Source organism: Salvelinus namaycush, unplaced genomic scaffold (assembly GCF_016432855.1).
Source record: "Salvelinus namaycush isolate Seneca unplaced genomic scaffold, SaNama_1.0 Scaffold826, whole genome shotgun sequence".
NCBI classification, from domain to species: Eukaryota; Metazoa; Chordata; class Actinopteri; order Salmoniformes; family Salmonidae; genus Salvelinus; species Salvelinus namaycush.
This window is the reverse complement of record NW_024061560.1, coordinates 11,130-36,429: the sequence shown is the minus strand read 5'-3', so window position 1 is coordinate 36,429 and position 25,300 is coordinate 11,130. Positions and strand designations below refer to the sequence as shown.

The following is a 25,300-nucleotide window of genomic DNA, read 5'->3' as shown; positions in this document are numbered from 1 at the left end:
GCAGGCGGAGACAATTATACTTCCCCGGAATTCTCCACGGAATGTCGCTCGCTTCCAGGCTCGGCTTCCCTTCCTCCCTCACTCCTCCTCAGCCAACCAGGTGCTTGTCACTTGTTTCCTGAATTTTTCATGCAGATGGAGGCATTTGCATGATCAAGATTCCGTGTCGTTTCTCCACCTCCGTGCTGATTTGATTTTATTCACTGTTCTCTGTCTATGTGGCTCTGTGGAGAGAGAAGGCAAGAGAACAGTATGCTCATTGGGACTGCCACAGTGTAAAGCCTACTCATTTTATGGGCTGGCTCGTCACATCAGAACACTGGTGGCAATTAGGGCTGAGTGGCCTAAAAGACCCTCGACTCACAAGAGTCAATTTAACATCTTTAACATAATGTTCTTCTGACTTATATATCACTGCATTTGCTATGTGAGGGATTTTCTTATGCTCCATCAATTTACAGTGACAATACAATGCACTTAATTCACAGTAAGCCTGAAAATAACACATAAGTCCTGTATAATTAATCTTTGCACCCAAAACCATGTGCTACATTTATGAAACAGTCTGTCACGAGACACTAGTCTGTAATTGACAGGAGAGGAGGACAACATAAAGAGACGGTATACTGAATGTATTTCTCTTATAAATGTATCTCCAGGCAACTAACATTTCAGGATGACTCACAGGCAGTATATTGCACCCGGAGAGAACTGGGCACACACACACTGCACACGGGAACACCTGTTTTTCTCGGAATAATGAACTTAAATAAAACTATATAACCTGTCACACATCTTAAAACGGTGTGATGAAAGACGAACAGGAGCCAAATCAAAAGACGACAAGAGTTTGTGTTCAGTCAGTCAGGACTTGAAAAGTATTTTTTATTTTCAAATGCAGGAAGCACAGATCAGTGGTGAGATGAAGGGGTCTGGCTGAGAGCTGCGTTTTATGTGCCTAAAATGTTCCTCAGATGTAGATGAATCTGTCATTAAGAGGACAGACAACAAACACTTAAAAGGGGAGACACACACTGCTCCAGACATCCTCAGAGACCGCGTAAGACACACTGTCAAAACATGGTGGAACATGTTGCAGTAATGTAACCTGTATTGGAAACGAGGGCCAAATAACATGAAAAGGGGATGTGTGTGAATAGGGGGGCTTCTGCCAAAAACATTGGATCTGGATGGATGGATCCAATCTGGATGTTTTCTGGATGTGAGGTATTATGTTATATAAAATAGGCCTATACTTATCACTAAAATGACATTCGTCCTTTTACACAGGATGTTGTAATTGTTATTTAGTCATATTTACTTTGGGTGTTTGTGGATGACATTGGCTGCATATAGACAGGCAGCCCAATTCAGATCTTTTTTTCACTAATTGGTCTTTTGAACAATCAGATCAGCTCTGAAATATAGCTGATGTGAAAAGATCTGATGTGATTGGTCAAAAGACCAATTAGTGGAAAAAAAGATCAGACTTGGGTTGCCTTTGTGAACGCAGCCATAGAGTGGCAATTTATTTCTAACCGTGCATGCACCTGATATCTGGATGTAATGGGCCTGAATTAGTCATACATCTAATCACTGACTGGGACCCCATAGAAAGTCACTGGTGACGTTTGTCCTCCTCTGTAATGATATGAAGTGGGGAACAAACCCCTTTTCCAGTGATCCAGATACAGAATCAGGCTGCTAAATGGATGATTGGTCACCATCTCCATTAAACAAGGAGCTTTGTTGGGAGGCAGGCAGAGAAGAGAAAAGCTGATTCATACAGGAGAAATGCCATGTGTCTGTCTGTGCAAGTCTAACAGGGCAGATGTTGCGCATTACGCGCCAGTCTACTGCCTCTGAAACCGCTCCACAAATGAGGATCCTAATGAGAGGCACTGCTTGTGGGTCAAGGAACAGCCTAATCGTGCTAAGTCAATTGATTTCTTTTTTTCTTTCTCTGTCTTTTATTTTTCTCAGCCGGGCAGGCAGGAGGACCAGACAGACAGAGAGCAGATGAACCAACATTTGTGTGAATGAACAACAGAGTTGCCAGTCCTCATATTTCTTCATTGTAATATCTCTTCTCCCATTTCATGCCTGGACACTCATAGTGCAAGTCTAACAGGGCAGATAGTGCATGCAAGCATGAGTCCATCCATAGGTTGCTGCAATCTGGAGGTTGCTGCATCTCCAGCAAAACAGCAGATTTTTTTGCCATACCAAGAATGTTAAACATTCATACTAACTGCAAATGATAAACAATTACCAAACTAAAAAGTAGGGCAAGTGGTAAGTAATTAACTGTAAAAAGGAGAAGACCAAGAGTAGGCAATTACACTTATTGACGTTACTAAAGTACATATTAATCAAAAAATGAATACGTTATCTCCTATTAGGTATTTTACAACATGCTTTGACATTTCAAACAATTTGAGCACTGCTTTCAGTTACTTCCTAATACGTTGGCGTGTCGTAAAAACTGACGTTTGGGAAGTACGCTGACGTATGGGGAAGTAAAAAACGGAAAACAGCGCGCTTGTTTGAAATGGAAAAGCGTCTCGGTAGCTATTGACAACAGTGTGATTCACTCAAAGTTTGCATTTCGTCTTGCTATATTTTGTAGACAGCAATACATACCCTATATGCACGGATAAATATACAGTTGTCCTTTAGGATACGTTTGTTTACCGTCCACGATGATGCTGTTCAATGCATGGACTTTTGACATGTAACGTTAACGTTCAACTTAGCCAGCTGCTAGCTGCTAACGTTAGCTCTTCCTAATTTGCTTTGTAACGTTAGCTACTCTCTCCGACCGAGAAAGTTGTCAACACCCAAGGTAATGTTTGTTTACTTACCGCTGACTGGCTAACTAAACAGAGTAGAACACCTGTTGCAGTGCACGGTCGCGCTTCACTGCTAAGCTCATGTTCAGTTATAGGCTAGCTAACGTTAGCTAACTGGCAAACCAGCTAGTCTCTATGGTCTCTCCAAAGTTACTTCTCCCTTTTGTCCTTTGTTGAAGTGAAGCTAGACTACATACGAAAATGTCCTCCTGGTACAGGACCATATGTAGCTAGCTAACTTTGCTAGCTAACTAATGTAATATTAAACGACCACCTACCTGAATGTCATTGCAGGCACTAGTGTCGAGGACAATTAGTAACACCTGTTGACTTGTCTCTGTCACTAGAGCTCTAACGTTATTCCCAAATCAATAGTGCAGCAACAACATTGATCACCACGGGCTCGATATTAGTATACCGTCTAATCTAATGTATATCTATCTGTATAGTGTTGTCTATGTAGCTAGCTGTCTACTGTAACGCTGAAGCTTACTGTATATTGATGAGAAAATGTGTACTGCCTCCATAACTTTCTTTATTTTTCTCTTTTCCAGCTCTATGATGGCTACTAGAGACAGCAGCCGCATCATGCTGCTGAATGAAGAAGTGAGGAGTTTATCTGAGGAGTTAGTGACATGCCAGGTGACTGTGCTGGATGGTATTGTTTATTTTGTCAACAGCTGAATCTAGCTATGTTGTTGCCAATATTTTCTGTGTTTAAAATAAATCAGTTTATAAACATCTCAACTTGCGTTAGAAACTGTTCACTTGTGAAGTAGCTAAGTTCTTACACTGCAAGATACTAATAAACATAGGAAAATATAGATAGACACAACTTATATGATATTTAGAAGACGCTTAGTCGTGTGCATACATTCTTTTTACATATGGGTGGCCCAGGGAATCGAACCCACAACCCTGGCGGTGCAAGCGCCATGCTCTATCAACTGAGCCATACAGCACCAACTTAGGTAATACATCTAGCTCTGTAACCACAATGGCAATGATAGATTTACATGAAGTTGAGCTTTTTGCCCTTTTCCTTGCTACTGCACATTCCCTGCACCATAGGCTATGACCATTTCATATTTGGGTCATAGGCTAATCAGTGAGTTTCAGCATTTAGAACATTGCAGATAGAAACTGATTTATAGAACTGAACTCCCAGTTAATCACAACCACATTTGATCTACACATTATATTTCTATCTAGAACATACTATAACGTTGCATCCTCCTGAACGAGCCTCAGTCAGTCTCTCTCTCTCTGATGCTGTGATGGAGAGATTCTGTCTTGTCGTTACAGGCTCGCCACCAGGTGGTGCCTAAAAACATAAACGGTGGATTTACCTGGAATCAGTATCTCACTTTGCATATTCACACGCACATCTTGGAGAAGCTCACCTCTGTGAGTGTGTGTATATTGGCAAATATATTGACAAATATTTCACTCTACACTATACAAGGCTATGTCTTTTGAGTCCAGCATAGATCATTGCTTGTTTACAGTAGTTAATTTTTTATTTATTGTGTCTTGATGTGTTCTGAGATTCCGAAGAAGGCCGTTGAAGGCTGAAACGTCAATCTTTTAAACTTGTTTAATAAAACTAAAAAAAATGAATTGTGAGTGAGCGTGGAGCCTTTTCCTGTTCAATGATCCCAAATTGTATTGAAGGGAATATTACTCGTTTCAAGGTGCAGTATAAAGCGCTGATCAGCATTTGTAGATTTTACAAGACACTCTTATCCAGAGCGACTTACAGTAGTGAGTGCATACATTTTCATACTGGTCCCCTGCGGGACTCGAACCCACAACCCTAGCGTTGTAAGCATCATCCTCTACCAACTGAGTTACAAGGGACTACTTTGTATGGCCTGTCTGTCAGACCTGATCCAGACCGAAGTCACTCACGGCCTCCATTACATCAACCAGTTACTGTATTTCTCATCTATTGAATTGACATGAATCACTTCTCCTCGGTGGTCTGGGGAGAGGGAGAGCATCAATGATTCTGTCTGTCTCTTAGTGACTGTTAGACAGTGTTAGTTGTACCGTGTACCATTCAAATCGTGGCATTTGAAATGCCATTAATGTGTAAATTCTCTGGCACAGCGTTCTCAGGACCACCATTAACTACAAAGTGGCCCGTCTGTCGGCCAGAAAATGTTCCTACTTGACCATGCTAATTTTATTAATATGTGGCTGCATTCCAGGCCCACTTAGTATGTTTAGCCCATGGTCTTTCAAGGTCTGCAATTACAATTAATAATTCAGTGATCATCAAAAACACATTCGATACATCTCTAATACTGTGGAGAAGCCCTTGATATGGGTGGTGAGGGTCCTGGCGAGGAGTCTGACTGTCAGTATGTAAGGGTTAATGGCAGCCATAGGCCAGGAGAAGCGAGACCACCTATTTGATGTCAGGCCCCCATTTCTTAATTCGTCATTAACGGCAGTGCAGGACCAGGATTGGTGAGATCTCTATTCATCCAATAAGGATCGACTCTGCTCTCTCCACTTTGTATGTTCAGCCCATGGTCTACCAAGGTCTGCCTCCGCCATTTAGTAAATAGTTGATTAGACACTTTTGAATGGGGTTTTAAAATTCTTGTGCTAATTGGAGACCAGTAGATTCCAGTGGGAGTGATGACTTTTCATCTTGTGATGATGTGAACATAATTTAACAGATGATTTTATATTAAGTCGATTTGGCATAATTCTATATTTTAGTGGGCCGAAAATGTAGTTTTTAGATGTTTCTCATTAAATGTAATGTAGCTTAAGAAAAAAAAAACGTAAAGCTGTTTTTTTTGGGCGGCGAGTCAATTTGAATGTGAAATGTGTCAAGGGCGGAGGCTCTCAGGTGTCTCTGCGCCTTCCAGGACTCTCTCTGTCATCAGTTTAGTGCTTCTCCTCCGCTAGTTACTTCAGAGTTGCAGAGAAAACCGCCCAGAATCAGATGCACTTTATTAATAAGGGAAATGCTGCTTTAACAGCTGTTTTGGTTTGATCTCCAACTCCCCAGTCATGAATTGTGCATAATGACAAGTGTCAATGTAGCCTCCCCTTGAGCCGAAGGTCACACTCCAGTTATGTAATCTCTCTGTAAAGACAGCACCGTGATTAGAGAAGGCACACCACATCTAAAGTTTTATTTTGTATAAGCCATTTGAATTATTGATTGGGTTGCCCCCCCCCCCATATATGCTAATATATTCAAGCATCTCATTGAATTATTTGTATTTCATTTAGAATTGCTATAACATCGCCTTTCACTAATTACGTTTTAAGATGTGAGAAATAGTGTTATTATTTCGGGAAAGGATGTCGAAAAATAGGAAATGAATTTCAGTATTTCTGTGTTATGTGTCTGTGTGGTTCATTAAGACTACCACATGCCACAGTTTTAGCATAATGATTTGATTTAGTCATAATAATAAGATTTGAGTATAATCATTCATTCATAACCGTGAAATCTTATAACCATGAAATTGTTTGTTCTTTTCACAGGCTGACAAGGAGTTTGTGTGGTCCCTATGGAAACGCCTCCAAGTGGCCAATCCGGACCTGACCCAGGCCGTCAGTCTAGTGGTCGAACGGTGAGTTAGTAATTGAAACTGCTCCGAAATTTCACCGCTCCCTCTCACCCATACGTTATATCTCTGAAAGCATGGCCTGTAACTAATCTCCATACTACAACCTGTGAAGAAATGTTCAGGGGCTTTAAGATCTCCCAGAAATCCCATCTCCAAAGTGAAACAGAGGTAGGCAGGGAAGTACGTCTGCTGAAAGTTATCCAAGGTTGTGTGTGTGAGACACCTTGGATATTCTGGTGGGTTTACGGCTGAATAGTGCAGATGCTCCTTAAAGCCCTCTTATCTCCAGTCTAGCTGCTCAGCCATGGAAACCACCCGCGTTAATGAAAACAGTCTCGCTCGGCTCCCATTCTAAAACAGGGAAAACGTTCACTGCCAAGTGCTTCGTTTTTTACGGGGTAAAACGTTAGATTGAAGATGACCTTTTGCGAGGGGCGGCTAAGCCTCACAGAATACATCAGCATGGGAACTGGTTGGGAAGAACAGGGGTTCAGGTATTTGAACTACTGCAGTGATACACGGTAGTAGTGTGAGTTCAGGCATGTCTGTTCTTTTCAAAACTTCTGTTGGAAAGTTGTTTGATTTAAAATGCTGTGTCAAAAGGTTGTTTTCGTAAAGCCACACCAAGCTCCTCGTAAACAGAATGAAGATTCTAAAGAATCGTGGTCCAGGATTTCATTTCTTAATAAAGACTGTTCATTTCTGTTAATAACAAGCATTTCAATGTACTGTAGTAGACCTAGGCCTTGATATGGAGTCCTTTTCATGCTAAATGTAGTAAAAAAGACAATTATACCAAGATTTTGGCTCCTTTTCATGTAACAGGTCTAGTAGGCCTGTATTCTACATTCCCCTGCCTTTTGGAGCATCAGACACAAAATAAAGCGTGTCAGTTGGCAGGAGCCTCAGACGGTTGGTTTCAGGGGGAAAACATGTGTGCCAGGTTCAGGATCTTCTCTGTCTGTGTCTCAGGCAGTTTCCCCATCCCCCACAGCTCCGGCTAGGGAAACCCAACAAAGCATGTTGGTCCACAGGGGCCTAGGTAACATGCACCCAGAGAGTGTGTGTGTGTAGTCTATCAGCACACTGGCACCGCGCTGCACACGGCGGGTATATTGACATGATAATTGCGCCGTCTCCAGTCAAGCGCCGGGCCTGTGGGGGATTCCAGCTGGTCTTGTAGCGATTGGATGGCTGCTCAGGACACGGTTAACACGGCAAAGGATACAAGGTAGCGCTTGACTCCGAGGAGACCAGGCATTCATTTCAATGTCCCTCTGGGGGGGGAGAGCCAGCCAAGGCAAAGGGAGGAGAGGGGCCTGGATTGGGGTGGAGGAATGGGGAGAGGTGGGGGGTTGGTTGGAGGGGGGGGGGGGGGGGGGGGGGGGGTCCCTGATGATCTCAAGAAGCTGTTGAAACAAACTGGCCCCAATTGTTATTCTTTTGTCTCCGCTCCCCAAACAGTGAACAGGAGAAAAGAGGCCTGAGCGAGCCAGAATGAAAGATATGCTGCTGGAAGAGGCTGCTGCTGCATGGCCCAATGGGGCGGAGAGAGAGCGAGGGAAAAAGTTTGCTGTGTGTGTGTGTGTGTGTGTGTGTGTGTGTGTGTGTGTGTGTGTGTGTGTGTGTGTGCGCTGAATAGGATTCCAGGTTTGATGTCGTCCTGGTAATTACCTTATCTGGAGAACAGTGAAATGACACTGGGGTGCTGATTGACATACTTCTGGTGCCTGCCTGCCTGCCTGCCTGCGCCCAGGGAGCCCGCTGAGTGTTTGAACACACAACTTTGGGTTTATCTTCTTTTCCTGTGACCTCCTTTTCTTTAAGGCCCTCTTTGTTTTCATTTGGTTGCCTGAGTTAAACAACATCAGTTATATGTCTATTGCACAGATATTTGCTTGATATTGAGTGGTTCTGTGTTTTGTTTTCAAACTGTCATTTAATGTACTAGACATTAAAATAATATGCTATCATAGGGGTGACAGACTGCATGCACTTGGCATATTCACTTCTCTGATAACATTCAATACTCTGTAAACCTGTGCACTGAATGGGTTTTCCCGTTTATTATACGAATGAAGTTATCATTTCCCCTCAGATGAGCTTGTTTGCTGTCGTTTGCCATATGCTAAATCCTGTCAGTGGGTCTGTCACCACCACATCACCCTAATGCCTCCAAATGAAACCCATCATCATTAGCAGAACCAGAGAGTCGTTGGAGACGAACTGCTAACGATGCTTCAGCTCTGGGCCTCGCAGTCACTTCACCGCTCTGCCGCTTTCTCTCCGTTGAAGTAGAATGACAGATTCTATTTCTATGACTCTGCATAGAACTAGAATGACATAGATTAACATTATATTTCTATGTTTCTCTGCGTCCCCAACAGAGAGAAATGGAAAGCTGAAGCCAAGGACCGCAAGGTGCTGGAGATCCTGCAGGCCAAAGACTACAAGATCCAGGAGCTGGACCAGGTATTGTTGTTATGATATGTGGAATGCATAGTTAGTGAACCATGTCTGTGTCGTATCCTGGTGTCTGTACAGAGAAATCTCCCATAGGAATTTCTCTTCCATTTGATATGAAGGGATGCATTGAAATAGAAGTCTGTGAGAGTGCAAGTCCAGTCTAACCTACAGTCAATCAGTCCTGTTGTATAAAAGACCCATAAGCCTCAGGTTTGTCTGAGGCAAGCCCTATCACTAACGCAAGTGCTAACTCTATACCCACCTATAACAGTGGCTCAGTAAGTGTGTTCTATGGGCTGCTAGGACAGATAATGATTACGGCGACGCACTTTAATTTACCCTTAATCATCGTCCCTTAACAGCAGCATCTGTCAGTTTCTGTCATTACATTAGCAACCTTCTCTGTCAGCTGGCTAATGCTACGCTAACATCATCCCATCCGCTCCCAGAGAGACGGGCGCTAATGCTATCATCAGCAGCTCTTTAACAGTGTGTTTATCCCGCCCTCCTCACTCATCTTAACACTGATTTAGCTATGTACAATTAGCCAGAGCTGTGGAGCACAATAGAGGTTACACATTATTTTCTTACCACTGCTCTGTTTGTTCTGAGAAAAAGAGTGCTGGCACAGATTCCAAATATGTTATCGGTCAAACACTGTCACTGCGAGGGTGAATGAAGGAAAGGACGCAGGCAGGTTCATTCATCTGCCGCGCCATCTACATTTTTACATCATTTTGTTGTTGTCATATAGCAGATCTCATCCAAAGGGACTTACAGGAGTATTTTGGGTTAAATGCCTTGCTCAAGGTTACATCTGCAGATTTTTCACCTAGTTGGCTCGGGGATTTGAGCCAGCGACCTTTCGGTTACCGGCCCAAATCTTAACCACTAGGCTACCTTTGATGACCACTGGACACCGCTCAAGTCTTAATAGACCTGACAGTATGTTCGTAGTCACTGCATAATATTCGTCAACATCATCTTGTGTGCCTGCAGAAACAATAAACTGTTTAGAATATTACAAATACATTGCATTATTAAGAAAGTAACCATGGAGATAAGTGTAATATTTAACTGGATAATTTCTATGCCCCTTCGCTTCTAAACTATACCTTGAAAGTAGCAGCACTCCACCCCCACCCCAAAGTTCTTTATAAGAGCAGTAGAAGTTCTGGTTGGTAAAGTTCTGGCCTATTTGCGAAGCTCATTAATAGTCAGGATTGTGTGCAGTGTCACACAGACCACTGACATTCATCATCTCGTCTAGATTTGGGCCAAAGGAACCCAAATGGGGATTCATTGGTTTTTCCCCCTTTACTCTTCTGGAGATGTGATGGTCTGCTGAGTCCACACAGGACCTCACGCTAGCCCTCTTAATGTCTCCACTCCAACTTTCACTATCGTCTTTCCTTTTCTTATTTTTTCTCTCTCTCTTTCCTCTCTCTCTCTCTCCCCCTCTCTCTCTCCTCTCTCTCTCTCCTCTTTCCTCTCTCTCCTCTTTCCTCTCTCTCCTCTTTCCTCTCTCTCTCTCTCTCTCTCTCTCTCTCTCTCTCTCTCTCTCTCTCTTTTCCTCTCCCGTTACCTCTCTTGACCTCTCTCCTCTCTCTCCTCTTTCCTCTCTCTCTCTCTCTCTCTCTCTCTCTCTCTCTCTCTCTCTCTCTCTCTCTCTCTCTCTCTCTCTCTCTCTCTCTCTCTCTCTCTTCCTCTTTCCTCTTTCCTCTCTCTCTCTCTCTCTCTCTCTCTCTCTATCTCTCTCTCTCTCTATCTCTCTCTCTTTTTTCCTCTCCCCTTACCTCTCTCTTTACCTCTCTTTCTCTCTCTCTCTCTCTCTCTCTCTCTCTCTCTCTCTCTCTCTCTCTCTCTCTTTTTTCCTCTCCCCTTACCTCTCTCTTTACCTCTCTCTCTCTCTCTCTCTCTCTCTTTTTTCCTCTCCCCTTACCTCTCTCTTTACCTCTCTCTTTACCTCTCTCTCTCTCTTCTCTCCTCTCTCTTTACCTCTTTCCTCTTTCTCTCTTCTCTCCTCTCTCTTTACCTCTTTCCCCTCTCTCTCTCTTTCCCTCTCTCTCTCCTCTCCTCTCTACCTCTCTCCTCTCTTTCTACTTATTTTTTCTCTCTCTCACTACCTCTCTCTCTCTCCCTCTGTCTTTCTCCGCTCTCTTTCGTCTCCACTCCCTTCCATTTTTGTAACATAATTAGCTTTCATTTTTAACTGCACTGGGAATTTTTAATGCTAATCTCTCTATCCTCGACCTCTTAACTTCCCCTAAACCTTTTTCTTACCAATCGAACACTACTGGAGTTGAAATTGTTCTCGCCCACCTCATTATCAACGCTTGAATTTATTTCTACTTCGCCCGTATAAATCTCTATTAAAGCCCGTTTTTGCATGGCGAACGAGGAGAGGAAGGCGTCTAGTAAATCCACCATCTTGGAAAAGATTTGAGCGATTCCCCCAACATGGCAATTAATTGCATCCCAGAGCATGGTGTTATTTTAGAGCTACCCGCAGCCTGCAGTGGATTACTGCCATGCCAGAGCCCAGCTGATGCAGTGTTAAAAGGGCAGCCTCCTCTTTCTCCTCCTACAATCGCCCAGCTATAGGCCTGCCAGAAGACTCGGCGGCAGGAACAGAAAAAAAGATGGATCATTAAAATTATGGAACCATTTTTCATCGTTTTGATTCCTTTGTTCTAGTTTGTTAGTAAAGATGAGAAGCATCGTTTTGATTAGGCTATCATGGTAACTGAATTGTAAATGTACAGAGCAGTAGTTCATTATTCTATACAGGCCTACACCTATTAGACAGTATTAGAGTGCTCTTATTCTATATAATTGGCTCATTGTGTAACATTGTAAGTGGTGAGGTTAGCACATACAGTAGTAGTGTGTGGCCTACAGTACATGAGTTGGCTCATGTGTACGGAGGTGTACTGAGGCCAGTATTATGAAAGCGAGGGCTGTTCTGAGATCAGGGGCTAGAAGGAAGGTGCTGGCCCGGTCACAGGCCTTGTCAGTATCTGCCAGATCTGAACCGAACTGACACAGAAGATGAGTTGGATAGAGTGGTTAGATGTGGAGTAGATTAGACCTCACATGAGATCCAACTGCGTCTTCCTCACTAGTGGCCATTTGATTACAGGGGCTCATACTAAATGTCACCCTCTCTGTCAATTGGAGCCTCTGATTGATCCAAAATGGGACCCCTGTAGTTACTGTAATGCCTACTTCCTTCCAAAATCCATAAATAGTTTATTCCCTCCCGTTGCCCAAGATTGCTGTTGATGACTAACATCGTGTCTCTCTCTTTATCTTTCCATCTATCTTTCTTTCTCTCTCCCTTTCCACCTCTCTCTCTCCATCTCTCTCTTTGTCTTTCTCTCTCTCTCTTTCCACATCTCTCTCTCTTCATCTATCTCTTTTTCTCTATCTCTTTTTTTCTCTCTTTCCATCTATAATCCTCTCTCTCGCTCTCTCTCTCTCTCTCTCTCTCTCTCTCTCAATCTCTCTCCCCCACTCCCTCCATTGGCTGAAACAGAGAGTGACAGGGCAACAGCAGGAGATCACCAACCTGGTCCAGAGGAAGATGGCTGTGGACGAGGACAGAGGCCTAGTGAAGAAGGAGCTGGCAGCTCTGCGCCGCAAGCTGGGGAATAAGAGTCAAGAACTTAAGGTTTGGAACAAATTTCCAGTGGCACCCGCCTGCCTGCCTGCCTGCCTGCCTGCCTGCCTGCCTGCCTGCCTGCCTGCCTGCCTGCCTACCTGCCTGCCTGCCTGCCTGCCTGCCTCCGCTTTGAGCTTTGAAGCCTCTGCACTCTGGCTCCTTGTAGGCAACTACTAGTCTTTTCACTGTGACACCAAACAGGACGTTTCCCCCAGGGCTATACTGTAGCCTGAGGCCTCAAAATCACTTAGAGACGCAGAGGGAGGAAAAGAAACACGGACTATGTGTTTTTCCTCGCTCTGGAGCGGGCCAGATCTCTCTCTCTCTCTCTCTCATTGGGTCATCTCTCTCTTTATTTCTCTCTCTCTCTCTCTCTCTCTCTCTCTCTCTCATCGGTTCATCTCTCTCTTTCTCTCTCTCTCTCATCGGTTAATCTCTCTCTCGCTCTCTCTCTCTCTCTCTCGCTCTCTCTCTCTCTCTCATCGGTTCATCTCTCTCTTTCTCTCTCTCTCTCTCTCTCCCTCTCTCATCGGTTAATCTCTCACTCTCTCTCTCATCGGTTAATCTCTCTCTCTCTCTCTCTCTCTCTCTCTCTCTCTCTCTCTCTCTCTCTCTCTCTCTCTCTCTCTCTCTCTCTCTCTCTCTCTCTCTCTCTCTCTCTCTCTCTCTCTCTCTCTCTCTCTCTCTCTCTCATCGGTTCATCTCTCTCTCTGACATGTATCCAAACTGAGGGGTTTGAGCAGACTGAGACTGCTGAAAAGCCAGAGATAGCGAGGGAGAGAGAAGTCGATAACTTGCCTATAGATAAATACTTAATGATCGACCATGGAGGGAGTGAAAGTAAGGCGTGTGATGATGTGGCTTATCCCTAATTACGGCCCTGATGGGACCCAGGCTATGATTCATTAATAAAGGAGTGATCTCGAGGTCCGCGGATACGTCTTTGCATTGCGGGGTCTCGCTGATAAAATAAAACATAAAATCCAACTCCTAGAGCGGGGGAAGCATCAAAGGAGGCTGGGATCAGATGTAATGGATGTTGTAGTGAAGTGTGTTCTCATTAGGAGGCCTGTCATTAAAGGGAGAAGCTGCGTGGCCCCTGTTACCTGCCTCAGAGTGAGCCCCGGCCCTCACAGCCTCACAGCACAGGTGACCTTGTCAATCAGACATGCGTGAGAGCCACATGGGGGGGCCACAGTGGAGCTGAGCAGCGGAGGCCCAAACCAAGCACAGAATAGCACTGACTTTACATTCTACATATTCATCCCATCTCATCCTCCTCAAAACACCATGCTACTTTTTTTCTCCTCTCTCTTTCCCTCTCTCTCCTTCGCTCCCTCTCTTCATCCGTCGGTGTTGTTTATCTGGCCCTGTGACTTCTGCCCCCCCTCTTCTTCGTTCAGGATGTGAAGGAGGAGAGGAGGAGGAGAGAAGAGGCCCTGGAGGAGGAGAAGGAGGAATTAGAGTCCTGCTGCTCTGCCCTGCGATGTGACCTGGAGCAGGCACAGAGGCAGGAGAGGAGGCACGGAGAGGAGAGAGACGCCGCGGACGCCAAAGTCAAGGTAACACACAGAGAGATGCCATGTGGAGGGGGGAACCGGGGACCAACCCATGTGCACACGCACGCACGCACGCACACACACACACACACACACACACACACACACACACACACACACACACACACACACACACACACACACACACACACACACACACACACACACACACACACACACACACACACACACACACACACACACACACACACACAGAGGAAGGGTTCCGTTTCTTCTACACACCTTGAACCTCCTTCTTTCTCCCTCCTCAATATATGAATGTCAAATAATTCCTCTCTCAAAGCACAGATTTTAAATATTGATGGCCCTGTTCCGAGGGTGGGAGAAATAATTACTTTTAACATTTTGGACCCAAGTCTCGTCTGGTGAGGAAAAGAAGAAGCCGAGCCCCGACCAAGTCCCCCGATGTGATCACTGGACGACTGTAGTGTTTCAGTGGTCTCCTTATTCGTGTAGCTTATTAGCAGAATCAGGGATATGTATCTCTCCCCCTCCTCATTATTATGTATCAACTTTACTCTCTCACTCTAATCAGCCTCGCAACAAAAGAATCACCACAGCAGTACGCTGGACACATGTTGTTCAAACAGTCAGACAACCAATCAGTGTCAACCCACAGGAGCCACTACCACCACTACCCGTCCCACTCCCCTCTTGGAACAGAACACAACTGCCCATCAATAGTAGGGGGGGGGCTCCGTGGACGCACACAGCACAGAGGCTCGAACACGCACGCACGCAGGCACAGACAGACACACTCCGCTGACGCACACAGCACAACTCTTCTCAGTACGAGCCAACAGTCATTTCTCATCAGCGCTCATCCAGTCAAGTGCCTGAGCGACAGACAGACAGAAAGAGAGACAGGCAGACAGACAGAGAGAGAGACAGGCAGGCAGACAGACAGAGAGAGAGACAGGCAGGCAGACAGACAGAGAGAGAGAGAGACAGGCAGACAGAGAGAGAGAGACAGGCAGACAGAGAGAGAGACAGGCAGACAGAGAGAGACAGGCAGACAGAGAGAGAGAGAGACCAGCAGACAGAGAGAGAGAGACCAGCAGACAGAGAGAGAGAGACAGGCAGACAGAGAGAGAGAGAGAGAGACAGGCAGACAGAGAGAGAGAGAGAGAGACAAGCAGACAGAGAGAGAGAGAGACAGGCAGACAGAGAGAGAGACAGGCAGACAGAGAGAGAGAGACAGGCAGACAGAGAGAGAGAGACAGGCAAACAGAGAGACAGGCAGGCAGACAGAGAAAGAGACAGAGAGAGAGACACAGACAGAAAAAGAGAGAGAGACAGAGACAGAAAAAGAGAGAGAGACAGAGAAGAACAGAAAAAGAGAGAGAGACAGAGACAGAAAAAGAGAGAGAGACAGACAGAGAGAGAGAGACAGACAGAGAGAGAGACAGGCAGACAGAGAGCGAGACAGGCAGAGAGGGAGGGAAGGAGGAGGAGAGAGAAAGAGAGGGCTTTGAATAAGTCAGGGCCAGGGTGTAATTATGACAGGGCCCTAGTAACAACTCCACTATGCACATCAATCACATCAGCAGACACAGACAGACAGACACTCACCTGGCTCTGCTCCTGATCAGGCTTTAATACCATGCAACTCTGAGAGATGGATGGAACACATGGAATGCACAAGGATTCCACACCAATTTACAACCATAAGTCTGTTCAAGATTGGAACATTAAAAAGTTACAAGAAGTCACAACTATGCACTGATTTTGTTTATGTACTAGTAGTGTTATCTCTCCATCCTTAGCGCCATCTTTCACGGTGGCTAATTTGCTGCCATTCATTTGCGGCCATTAATTTCACAGTTAATTTCACCGGCGTCGGTGATTGAAGCAGTTTTTAATTACAGTCAAACTTGTCCCGATGCCCCCTGTGTGTTTGATGCCAGGCGGCCGGGTCTGCCCCGCTGTAATTGTAGCCTCTCGTTAAAAGGAGAGAGTCTCTTGTGAAGTTTTAAGATGACCCTCAGTGTTCAGACACTCTCAGACCTTGTATCTCACTGCCTCTTAATGGTAAGAGTTGCTTGGCCATTAGTGGAGTCCAGCAACACAACATCAACAGGTAACGTCGTAGAGGACTCCGTCAGGGCAGAGACGGGTCATACACTGTGTCCTGGCCTCTGGCCGCTGTTTTCACGTGGACTTTTGTATTAGCACATCTGCGCCGTTCTGAAACTCATTTGGAAACAGGAACACCAAGCCTTTACCAAATCCACTGAGGAATACAGTCATAGTCATCTGTTGAACAAACACAAAACAGAGTCGTGCAGCTTCCTCTAGACCAGGGGTGTAAAACTCATTCCCCGGAGGGCCTAGTTTCTGCTGGTTTTTGGTTTTTCCTTTCAGTGAAGACCTAGACAACCAGGTGAGGGGAGTTCCTTACTAATCAGTGACCTTCATTCCTCAATCAAGTACAATGGAGGAGCGAAAACCCGCAGACACTCGGCCGTCCGTGGAATGAGTTTGACACCTGTGGTCTGTGGACTTTACAGCATGTTTTTGTGACGACTGTTGCTGTAAACAGACATAAGTACATTTGATTGATTAGTTGATTGATTGACTGATAGTACTCTTCTTGTCCTCCACCATGGCAGGAGATGGAGGGTGATCTGAGCGATGCCCAGCGGCAGGTGGCAGACCTTCAGGCCCAGTGCAGCAGCCTGGCAGACCTCCTCTCCTCCAGGCAGAAGGAGGTGGCACAGAGGGACCAACACGTCACCCAACTCGGGTCAGATAATAAAACATTATAAAAATACATTGTATGGTGACAGACGCCTTTCAGGTCACTCTTGGACACCTTGCATTCAAAATAAATGTAAACTGCTGTGCGATGTGCCATGACATCTGTGATTTGGCATCGTCATGGATACAATGAAGTAAATGTCACAGGCAATATTTCTCATGCATTCAAATTGGTCTGTCATGTTGTTTTTGTATACCTTTAAAGTATAAATTGTACAGTGAAATGACCCTCAATTAAAATATGTGCCATATCAATTTATAATCTTGCTAAATTAGATTTACTTTTATGTGGCTTTCATTATCCACTACAGTCTCAGTTAAACCCGTTTAGAGTAGTGTGTGTGTGTCTGTGTGTGTGTGTGCGCCCAACTGCTCAATGTGTGCGAGAGGCTCTAGCCGTCTCTCCACCCCGAGGCTCCGAGGCGACACACACATCCTCGTCTAGAACCAGTTGATAAGACCTGCATACCAGATGTGCTTTGGAGAGCTTTGGAGAGGCAGAGTCAGGGAGAGAGGAGGGGAAATGGTGCAGGCTTTGGCTAAGCTTTAGTCAATATGATAAAACGGTGAAAACCCAGGAGCCTTTGTGGGTAATCTCACCTTTTTTAACTACTCTGTATCTTAGCGTGGTGTCACTGAGAGATGTCAGCCAGTCACATCTGGCTCAGGGAAACGCTTTGTGTGTTATAAGTGATTGAAGATGTCATTGTACTTTAGTAAGATTGTCTTGTAACGTCTTGTATCATTATGCCACAGATAGGTCAAGAATTATTAATATTTTGAATACGTTTGTATAGTAGGTATTTGATGTTGCTTTGTGTGTGTGTGTTTCTACGCAGGCGTGAGCTGCAGGAGGTGCAGGCCCTGTACAGACAGAGTAGTGAACATGCAGCAGAGCAGGCCCAGCTCATCCAGCAGCTAGAGGGACTCAACCTGGACACACAGAGCGTCTTACGCAACCAGGAAGAGGCTCACACTGCAGACACCACCTCTTATCAGAAGGTGACTAACTATACTATATATTACCACTCTATTCATTTACACTACAATACCCAGATTCCTCTGTAACCAGGAAGAGGCTCACACAGCAGACACCACCTGCTATTAGAAGGTAACAACTACCCATAGCACACAGTACTAATACACTCTACCCATAGCACACAGTACTAACACACAGTACTAATACACTCTACCCATAACACACAGTACTAATACACTCTACCCATAGCACACAGTACTAACACACAGTACTAATACACTCTACCCATAACACACAGTACTAACACACTCTACCCATAGCACACAGTACTAACACACAGTACTAACACACTCTACCCATAACACACAGTACTAATACACTCTACCCATAGCACACAGTACTAACACACAGTACTAATACACTCTACCCATAACACACAGTACTAACACACTCTACCCATAGCACACAGTACTAATACACTCTACCCATAGCACACAGTACTAACACACAGTACTAATACACTCTACCCATAGCACACAGTACTAATACACTCTACCCATAGCACACAGTACTAACACACAGTACTAATACACTCTACCCATAGCACACAGTACTAACACACAGTACTAATACACTCTACCCATAGCACACAGTACTAATACACTCTACCCATAACACACAGTACTAACACACAGTACTAATACACTCTACCCATAGCACACAGTACTAATACACTCTACCCATAGCACACAGTACTAACACACAGTACTAATACACTCTACCCATAGCACACAGTACTAACACACAGTACTAATACACTCTACCCATAACACACAGTACTAACACACAGTACTAACACACTCTACCCATATCACACAGTACTAACACACTCTACCCATAGCACACAGTACTAACACACTCTACCCATAGCGCACAGTACTAACACACTCTACCCATAGCACACAGTACTAATACACTCTACCCATAGCGCACAGTACTAATACACTCTACCCATAGCACACAGTACTAACACACTCTACCCATAGCACACAGTACTAATACACTCTACCCATAACACACCGTACTAACACACAGTACTAATACACTCTACCCATAGCACACAGTACTAACACACTCTACCCATAGCACACAGTACTAATACACTCTACCCATAACACACCGTACTAACACACAGTACTAATACACTCTACCCATAGCACACAGTACTAACACACTCTACCCATAGCGCACAGTACTAACACACTCTACCCATAGCACACAGTACTAATACACTCTACCCATAGCACACAGTACTAATACACTCTACCCATAGCACACAGTACTAATACACTCTACCCATAGCACACAGTACTAATACACTCTACCCATAACACACAGTACTAATACACTCTACCCATAGCACACAGTACTAATACACTCTACCCATAGCACACAGTACTAATACACTCTACCCATAGCACACAGTACTAATACACTCTACCCATAGCACACAGTACTAACACACAGTACTAATACACTCTACCCATAGCACACAGTACTAATACACTCTACCCATAGCACACCACACAGTACTAATACACTCTACCCATAGCACACAGTACTAATACACTCTACCCATAACACACAGTACTAACACACTCTACCCATAGCACACAGTACTAACACACAGTACTAACACACAGTACTAATACACTCTACCCATAGCACACAGTACTAATACACTCTACCCATAACACACAGTACTAACACACAGTACTAATACACTCTACCCATAGCACACAGTACTAACACACAGTACCCATAGCACACAGTACTAATACACTCTACCCATAGCACACAGTACTAACACACAGTACTAATACACTCTACCCATAGCACACAGTACTAACACACAGTACTAATACACTCTACCCATAGCACACAGTACTAACACACAGTACTAACACACACTACCCATAGCACACAGTACTAATACACTCTACCCATAACACACAGTACTAACACACAGTACTAACACACAGTACTAATACACTCTACCCATAACACACAGTACTAATACACTCTACCCATAGCACACAGTACTAATACACTCTACCCATAACACACCGTACTAACACACAGTACTAATACACTCTACCCATAGCACACAGTACTAATACACTCTACCCATAGCACACAGTACTAACACACAGTACTAATACACTCTACCCATAGCACACAGTACTAACACACAGTACTAACACACTCTACCCATAGCACACAGTACTAATACACTCTACCCATAGCACACAGTACTAACACACAGTACTAACACACTCTACCCATAGCACACAGTACTAATACACTCTACCCATAGCACACAGTACTAACACACAGTACTAATACACTCTACCCATAACACACAGTACTAATACACTCTACCCATAGCACACAGTACTAATACACTCTACCCATAGCACACAGTACTAGCACACAGTACTAACACACACTACCCAGTACTAACACACAGTACTAATACACTCTACCCATAGCACACAGTACTAACACACACTACCCAGTACTAACACACAGTACTAACACACAGTACTAATACACTCTACCCATATCACACAGTACTAACACACAGTACTAACACACAGTACTAACACACAGTACTAACACACAGTACTAACACACAGTACTAACACACTCTACCCATAGCACACAGTACTAACACACAGTACTAACACACCGTACTAACACACCGTACTAACACACCGTACTAACACACCGTACTAACACACCGTACTAACACACCGTACTAACACACCGTACTAACACACCGTACTAACACACCGTACTAACACACCGTACTAACACACCGTACTAACACACCGTACTAACACACCGTACTAACACACAGTACTAACACACACTACCCATAGCACACAGTACTAACACACAGTACTAACACACAGTACTAACACACAGTACTAACACACAGTACTAACACACCGTACTAACACACCGTACTAACACACCGTACTAACACACCGTACTAACACACCGTACTAACACACCGTACTAACACACAGTACTAACACACCGCACTAACACACACTACCCATAGCACACATTACTAACACACAGTACTAACACACAGTACTAACACACACTACCCATAGCACACAGTACTAACACACAGTACTAACACACAGTACTAACACACAGTACTAACACACCGTACTAACACACCGTACTAACACACCGTACTAACACACCGTACTAACACACAGTACTAACACACAGTACTAACACACACTACCCATAGCACACATTACTAACACACAGTACTAACACACAGTACTAACACACACTACCCATAGCACACCGTACTAACACACCGTACTAACACACCGTACTAACACACAGTACTAACACACTCTACCCATAGCGCACAGTACTAACACACAGAGTACTAACACACCGAGTACTAACACACCGTACTAACACACAGTACTAACACACAGTACTAACACACAGTACTAACACACACTACCCATAGCACACAGTACTAACACACAGTACTAACACACAGTACTAACACACAGTACTAACACACTCTACCCATAGCGCACAGTACTAACACACTCTACCCATAGCGCACAGTACTAACACACAGTACTAACACACACTACCCATAGCGCACAGTACTAACACACAGTACTAACACACAGTACTAACACACTCTACCCATAGCGCACAGTACTAACACACAGTACTAACACACAGTACTAACACACTCTACCCATAGCGCACAGTACTAACACACAGTACTAACACACACTACCCATAGCGCACAGTACTAACACACAGTACTAACACACAGTACTAACACACAGTACTAACACACAGTACTAACACACAGTACTAACACACAGTACTAACACACACTACCCATAGCACACAGTACTAACACACAGTACTAACACACAGTACTAACACACAGTACTAACACACTCTACCCATAGCGCACAGTACTAACACACTCTACCCATAGCACACAGTACTAACACACAGTACTAACACACTCTACCCATAGCACACAGTACTAACACACAGTAATAACACACTCTACCCATAGCGCACAGTACTAACACACAGTACTAACACACAGTACTAACACACAGTACTAACACACACTACCCATAGCACACAGTACTAACACACAGTACTAACACATCTTACTTACACACACTACCCATAGCACACAGTACTAACACACTCTACCCATATCACACAGTACTAATACACTCTACCCATATCACACAGTACTAACACACTCTACCCATATCACACAGTACTAACACACTCTACCCATATCACACAGTACTAACACACTCTACCCATATCACACAGTACTAACACATCGTACTAACACACACTACCCATAGCACACAGTACTAACACATCGTACTAACACACTCTACCCATAGCACACAGTACTAACACACAGTACTAACGACATCACACTCAACCATACACCACCACACGACATCACACTCAACCATACACCACCACACGACATCACACTCAACCATACACCACCACACGACATCACACTCAACCATACACCACCACACGACATCACACTCAACCATACACCACCACACGACATCACGCTCAACCATACACCACCACACGACATCACGCTCAACCATACACCACCACACGACATCACACGACATCACGCTCAACCATACACCACCACACGACATCACACGACATCACGCTCAACCATACACCACCACACGACATCACACGACATCACGCTCAACCATACACCACCACACGACATCACACGACATCACGCTCAACCATACACCACCACACGACATCACGCTCAACCATACACCACCACACGACATCACACTCAACCATACACCACCACACGACATCACACTCAACCATACACCACCACACGACATCACACTCAACCATACACCACCACACGACATCACACTCAACCATACACTACCACACGACATCACACTCAACCATACACCACCACACGACATCACACTCAACCATACACCACCACACGACATCACACTCAACCATACACTACCACACAACATCACACTCAACCATACACCACCACACGACATCACACTCAACCATACACCACCACACGACATCACACTCAACCATACACCACCACACGACATCACACTCAACCATACACCACCACACGACATCACACTCAACCATACACCACCACACGACATCACACTCAACCATACACCACCACACGACATCACACTCAACCATACACCACCACACGACATCACACTCAACCATACACCACCACACGACATCACACTCAACCATACACCACCACACGACATCACACTCAACCAGTCTCCCTAACACTCTAACAAACATGACCACAGCCGAGACACCAGCTCCTATCAGTAAAATCACCATGAAATCACCACCCGCCAATACCACATCACCACATCACCAACCCCCCAAAACCACATCACCACCCCCCCAAAACCACATCACCACCCCCCCAAAACCACATCACCACCCCCCAAAACCACATCACCACCCCCCCAAAACCACATCACCAACCCCCCCCCAAAACCACATCACCACATCACTAACCCCCCAAAACCACATCACCACCCCCCCAAAACCACATCACCACCCCCCCAAAACCACATCACCACCCCCCCAAAACCACATCACCACCCCCCCAAAACCACATCACCAACCCCCCAAAACCACATCACCACCCCCCCAAAACCACATCACCACCCCCCAAAACCACATCACCACCCCCCCAAAACCACATCACCAACCCCCCCCCAAAACCACATCACCACATCACTAACCCCCCAAAACCACATCACCACCCCCCCAAAACCACATCACCAACCCCCCAAAACCACATCACCACCCCCCCAAAACCACATCACCAACCCCCCCCCAAAACCACATCACCACATCACCAACCCCCCAAAACCACATCACCACCCCCCCAAAACCACATCACCACCCCCCCAAAACCACATCACCACCCCCCAAAACCACATCACCACCCCCCCAAAACCACATCACCAACCCCCCCCCAAAACCACATCACCACATCACTAACCCCCCAAAACCACATCACCACCCCCCCCCCAAAACCACATCACCACCCCCCCAAAACCACATCACCAACCCCCCAAAACCACATCACCACCCCCCCAAAACCACATCACCACCCCCCAAAATCACATCACCACCCCCCCAAAACCACATCACCATAAGGCAAGCTGACAATGTGTTGTCTTTACAGTGGCATTACAGTGAGGCAGTAAACGTGTTCTCTCTTCAGATGTTCAACGTTGTGCTGATCTCATGGTTGCCAAGCCACTCACTGTAAGCCCTGTCTGTAACAGGAGTTTCTGTGTGGAGAGGTGGTGGGACAAACATGACTCAAAAATCTGTCCAGTCAGGGGGTTGCTTTTACACTTTCCACTACTCTCCCACTTTCTCCTCCACCCCCTTTTTCCTTCTCTCTCTCCCTCCCTCCTTCCAGATGATCATAGCATCTGTCCTCTCGTCTTCTCCATGGAAATAGGAGAACAATCGTTGTCACGACTCTCTGTCCCGTCAGCACCCGATGTGATGACTGTTTCTTTTTTCTCTCCCTCTCCTCTACTTGTGGCCACAGCTCTACAACGAGCTGAGCATATGTTACCTGGCGCTCAAATCCAACGAGGGCCGGCTGTGCCAGAGTCACGTCGCCCTGACAACCCAGCTGGGCCAGAAGGAACAGCAGATTGTGCAGCTCCAAGGCCAGCTACAGCAACAACAACAACAGCAGACACACAACCAGCAGCAGCTTCCACAGACCATGGCCCCAGCCGGTCCCCCAGCCAGGCAGACCAACTCTAAACACTTTGAGGTGAGCTGTCGGAGGTTTGAGCTAGAGGCAAGTTGAAGACATTTTGCGTCACACTTTTCCTATCTCAGGGATTATATTGAGAGTGCTGCACAGCCAGAGGCAGTGAACTGAGTGTCCATATTGTCTACTGCAGAAGTTTTTCATTGCAGACAGGCAGACAGATCTGTGTGTGTGTTATTGCACGCACTTTCACACTTTAAGTACTGCCTGATGAAATAATGAATGTTTGTTTTGACCCATGTCACGTCTAAGTTGTTTATAATGGTCCAGCACTTACACCACCCTTGATATAGACATACGTCTAACCTCCGACCCCTGACACTCAACCAGTGTGTAATTATTGTCCGGCCTGGCAGGAGTGTGTGGGTGGTGATATGCCCACCATAGACCGTTGTGGGGGTGGTCTTTAGAGACAGAGAGATGCTTATCAGGCGCTTGG

The 25,300-nt window shown here is 45.2% G+C and overlaps 1 protein-coding gene across 1 annotated transcript; it reads left to right on the top strand.

The window, feature by feature from the left end:
• Positions 1-2,559: 2,559 nt before the first annotated feature.
• Positions 2,560-24,888, top strand: LOC120042991 (centlein-like; the record flags this gene model as incomplete). Its single annotated transcript, XM_038987718.1, has 9 exons — positions 2,560-2,845; positions 3,407-3,494; positions 6,366-6,454; positions 8,839-8,923; positions 12,456-12,590; positions 13,985-14,143; positions 16,774-16,907; positions 17,761-17,923; positions 24,628-24,888. Coding segments are annotated over exons 2-9 (1,110 nt in total), but the record flags the coding sequence as incomplete, so codon positions are not given.
• Positions 24,889-25,300: the final 412 nt, after the last annotated feature.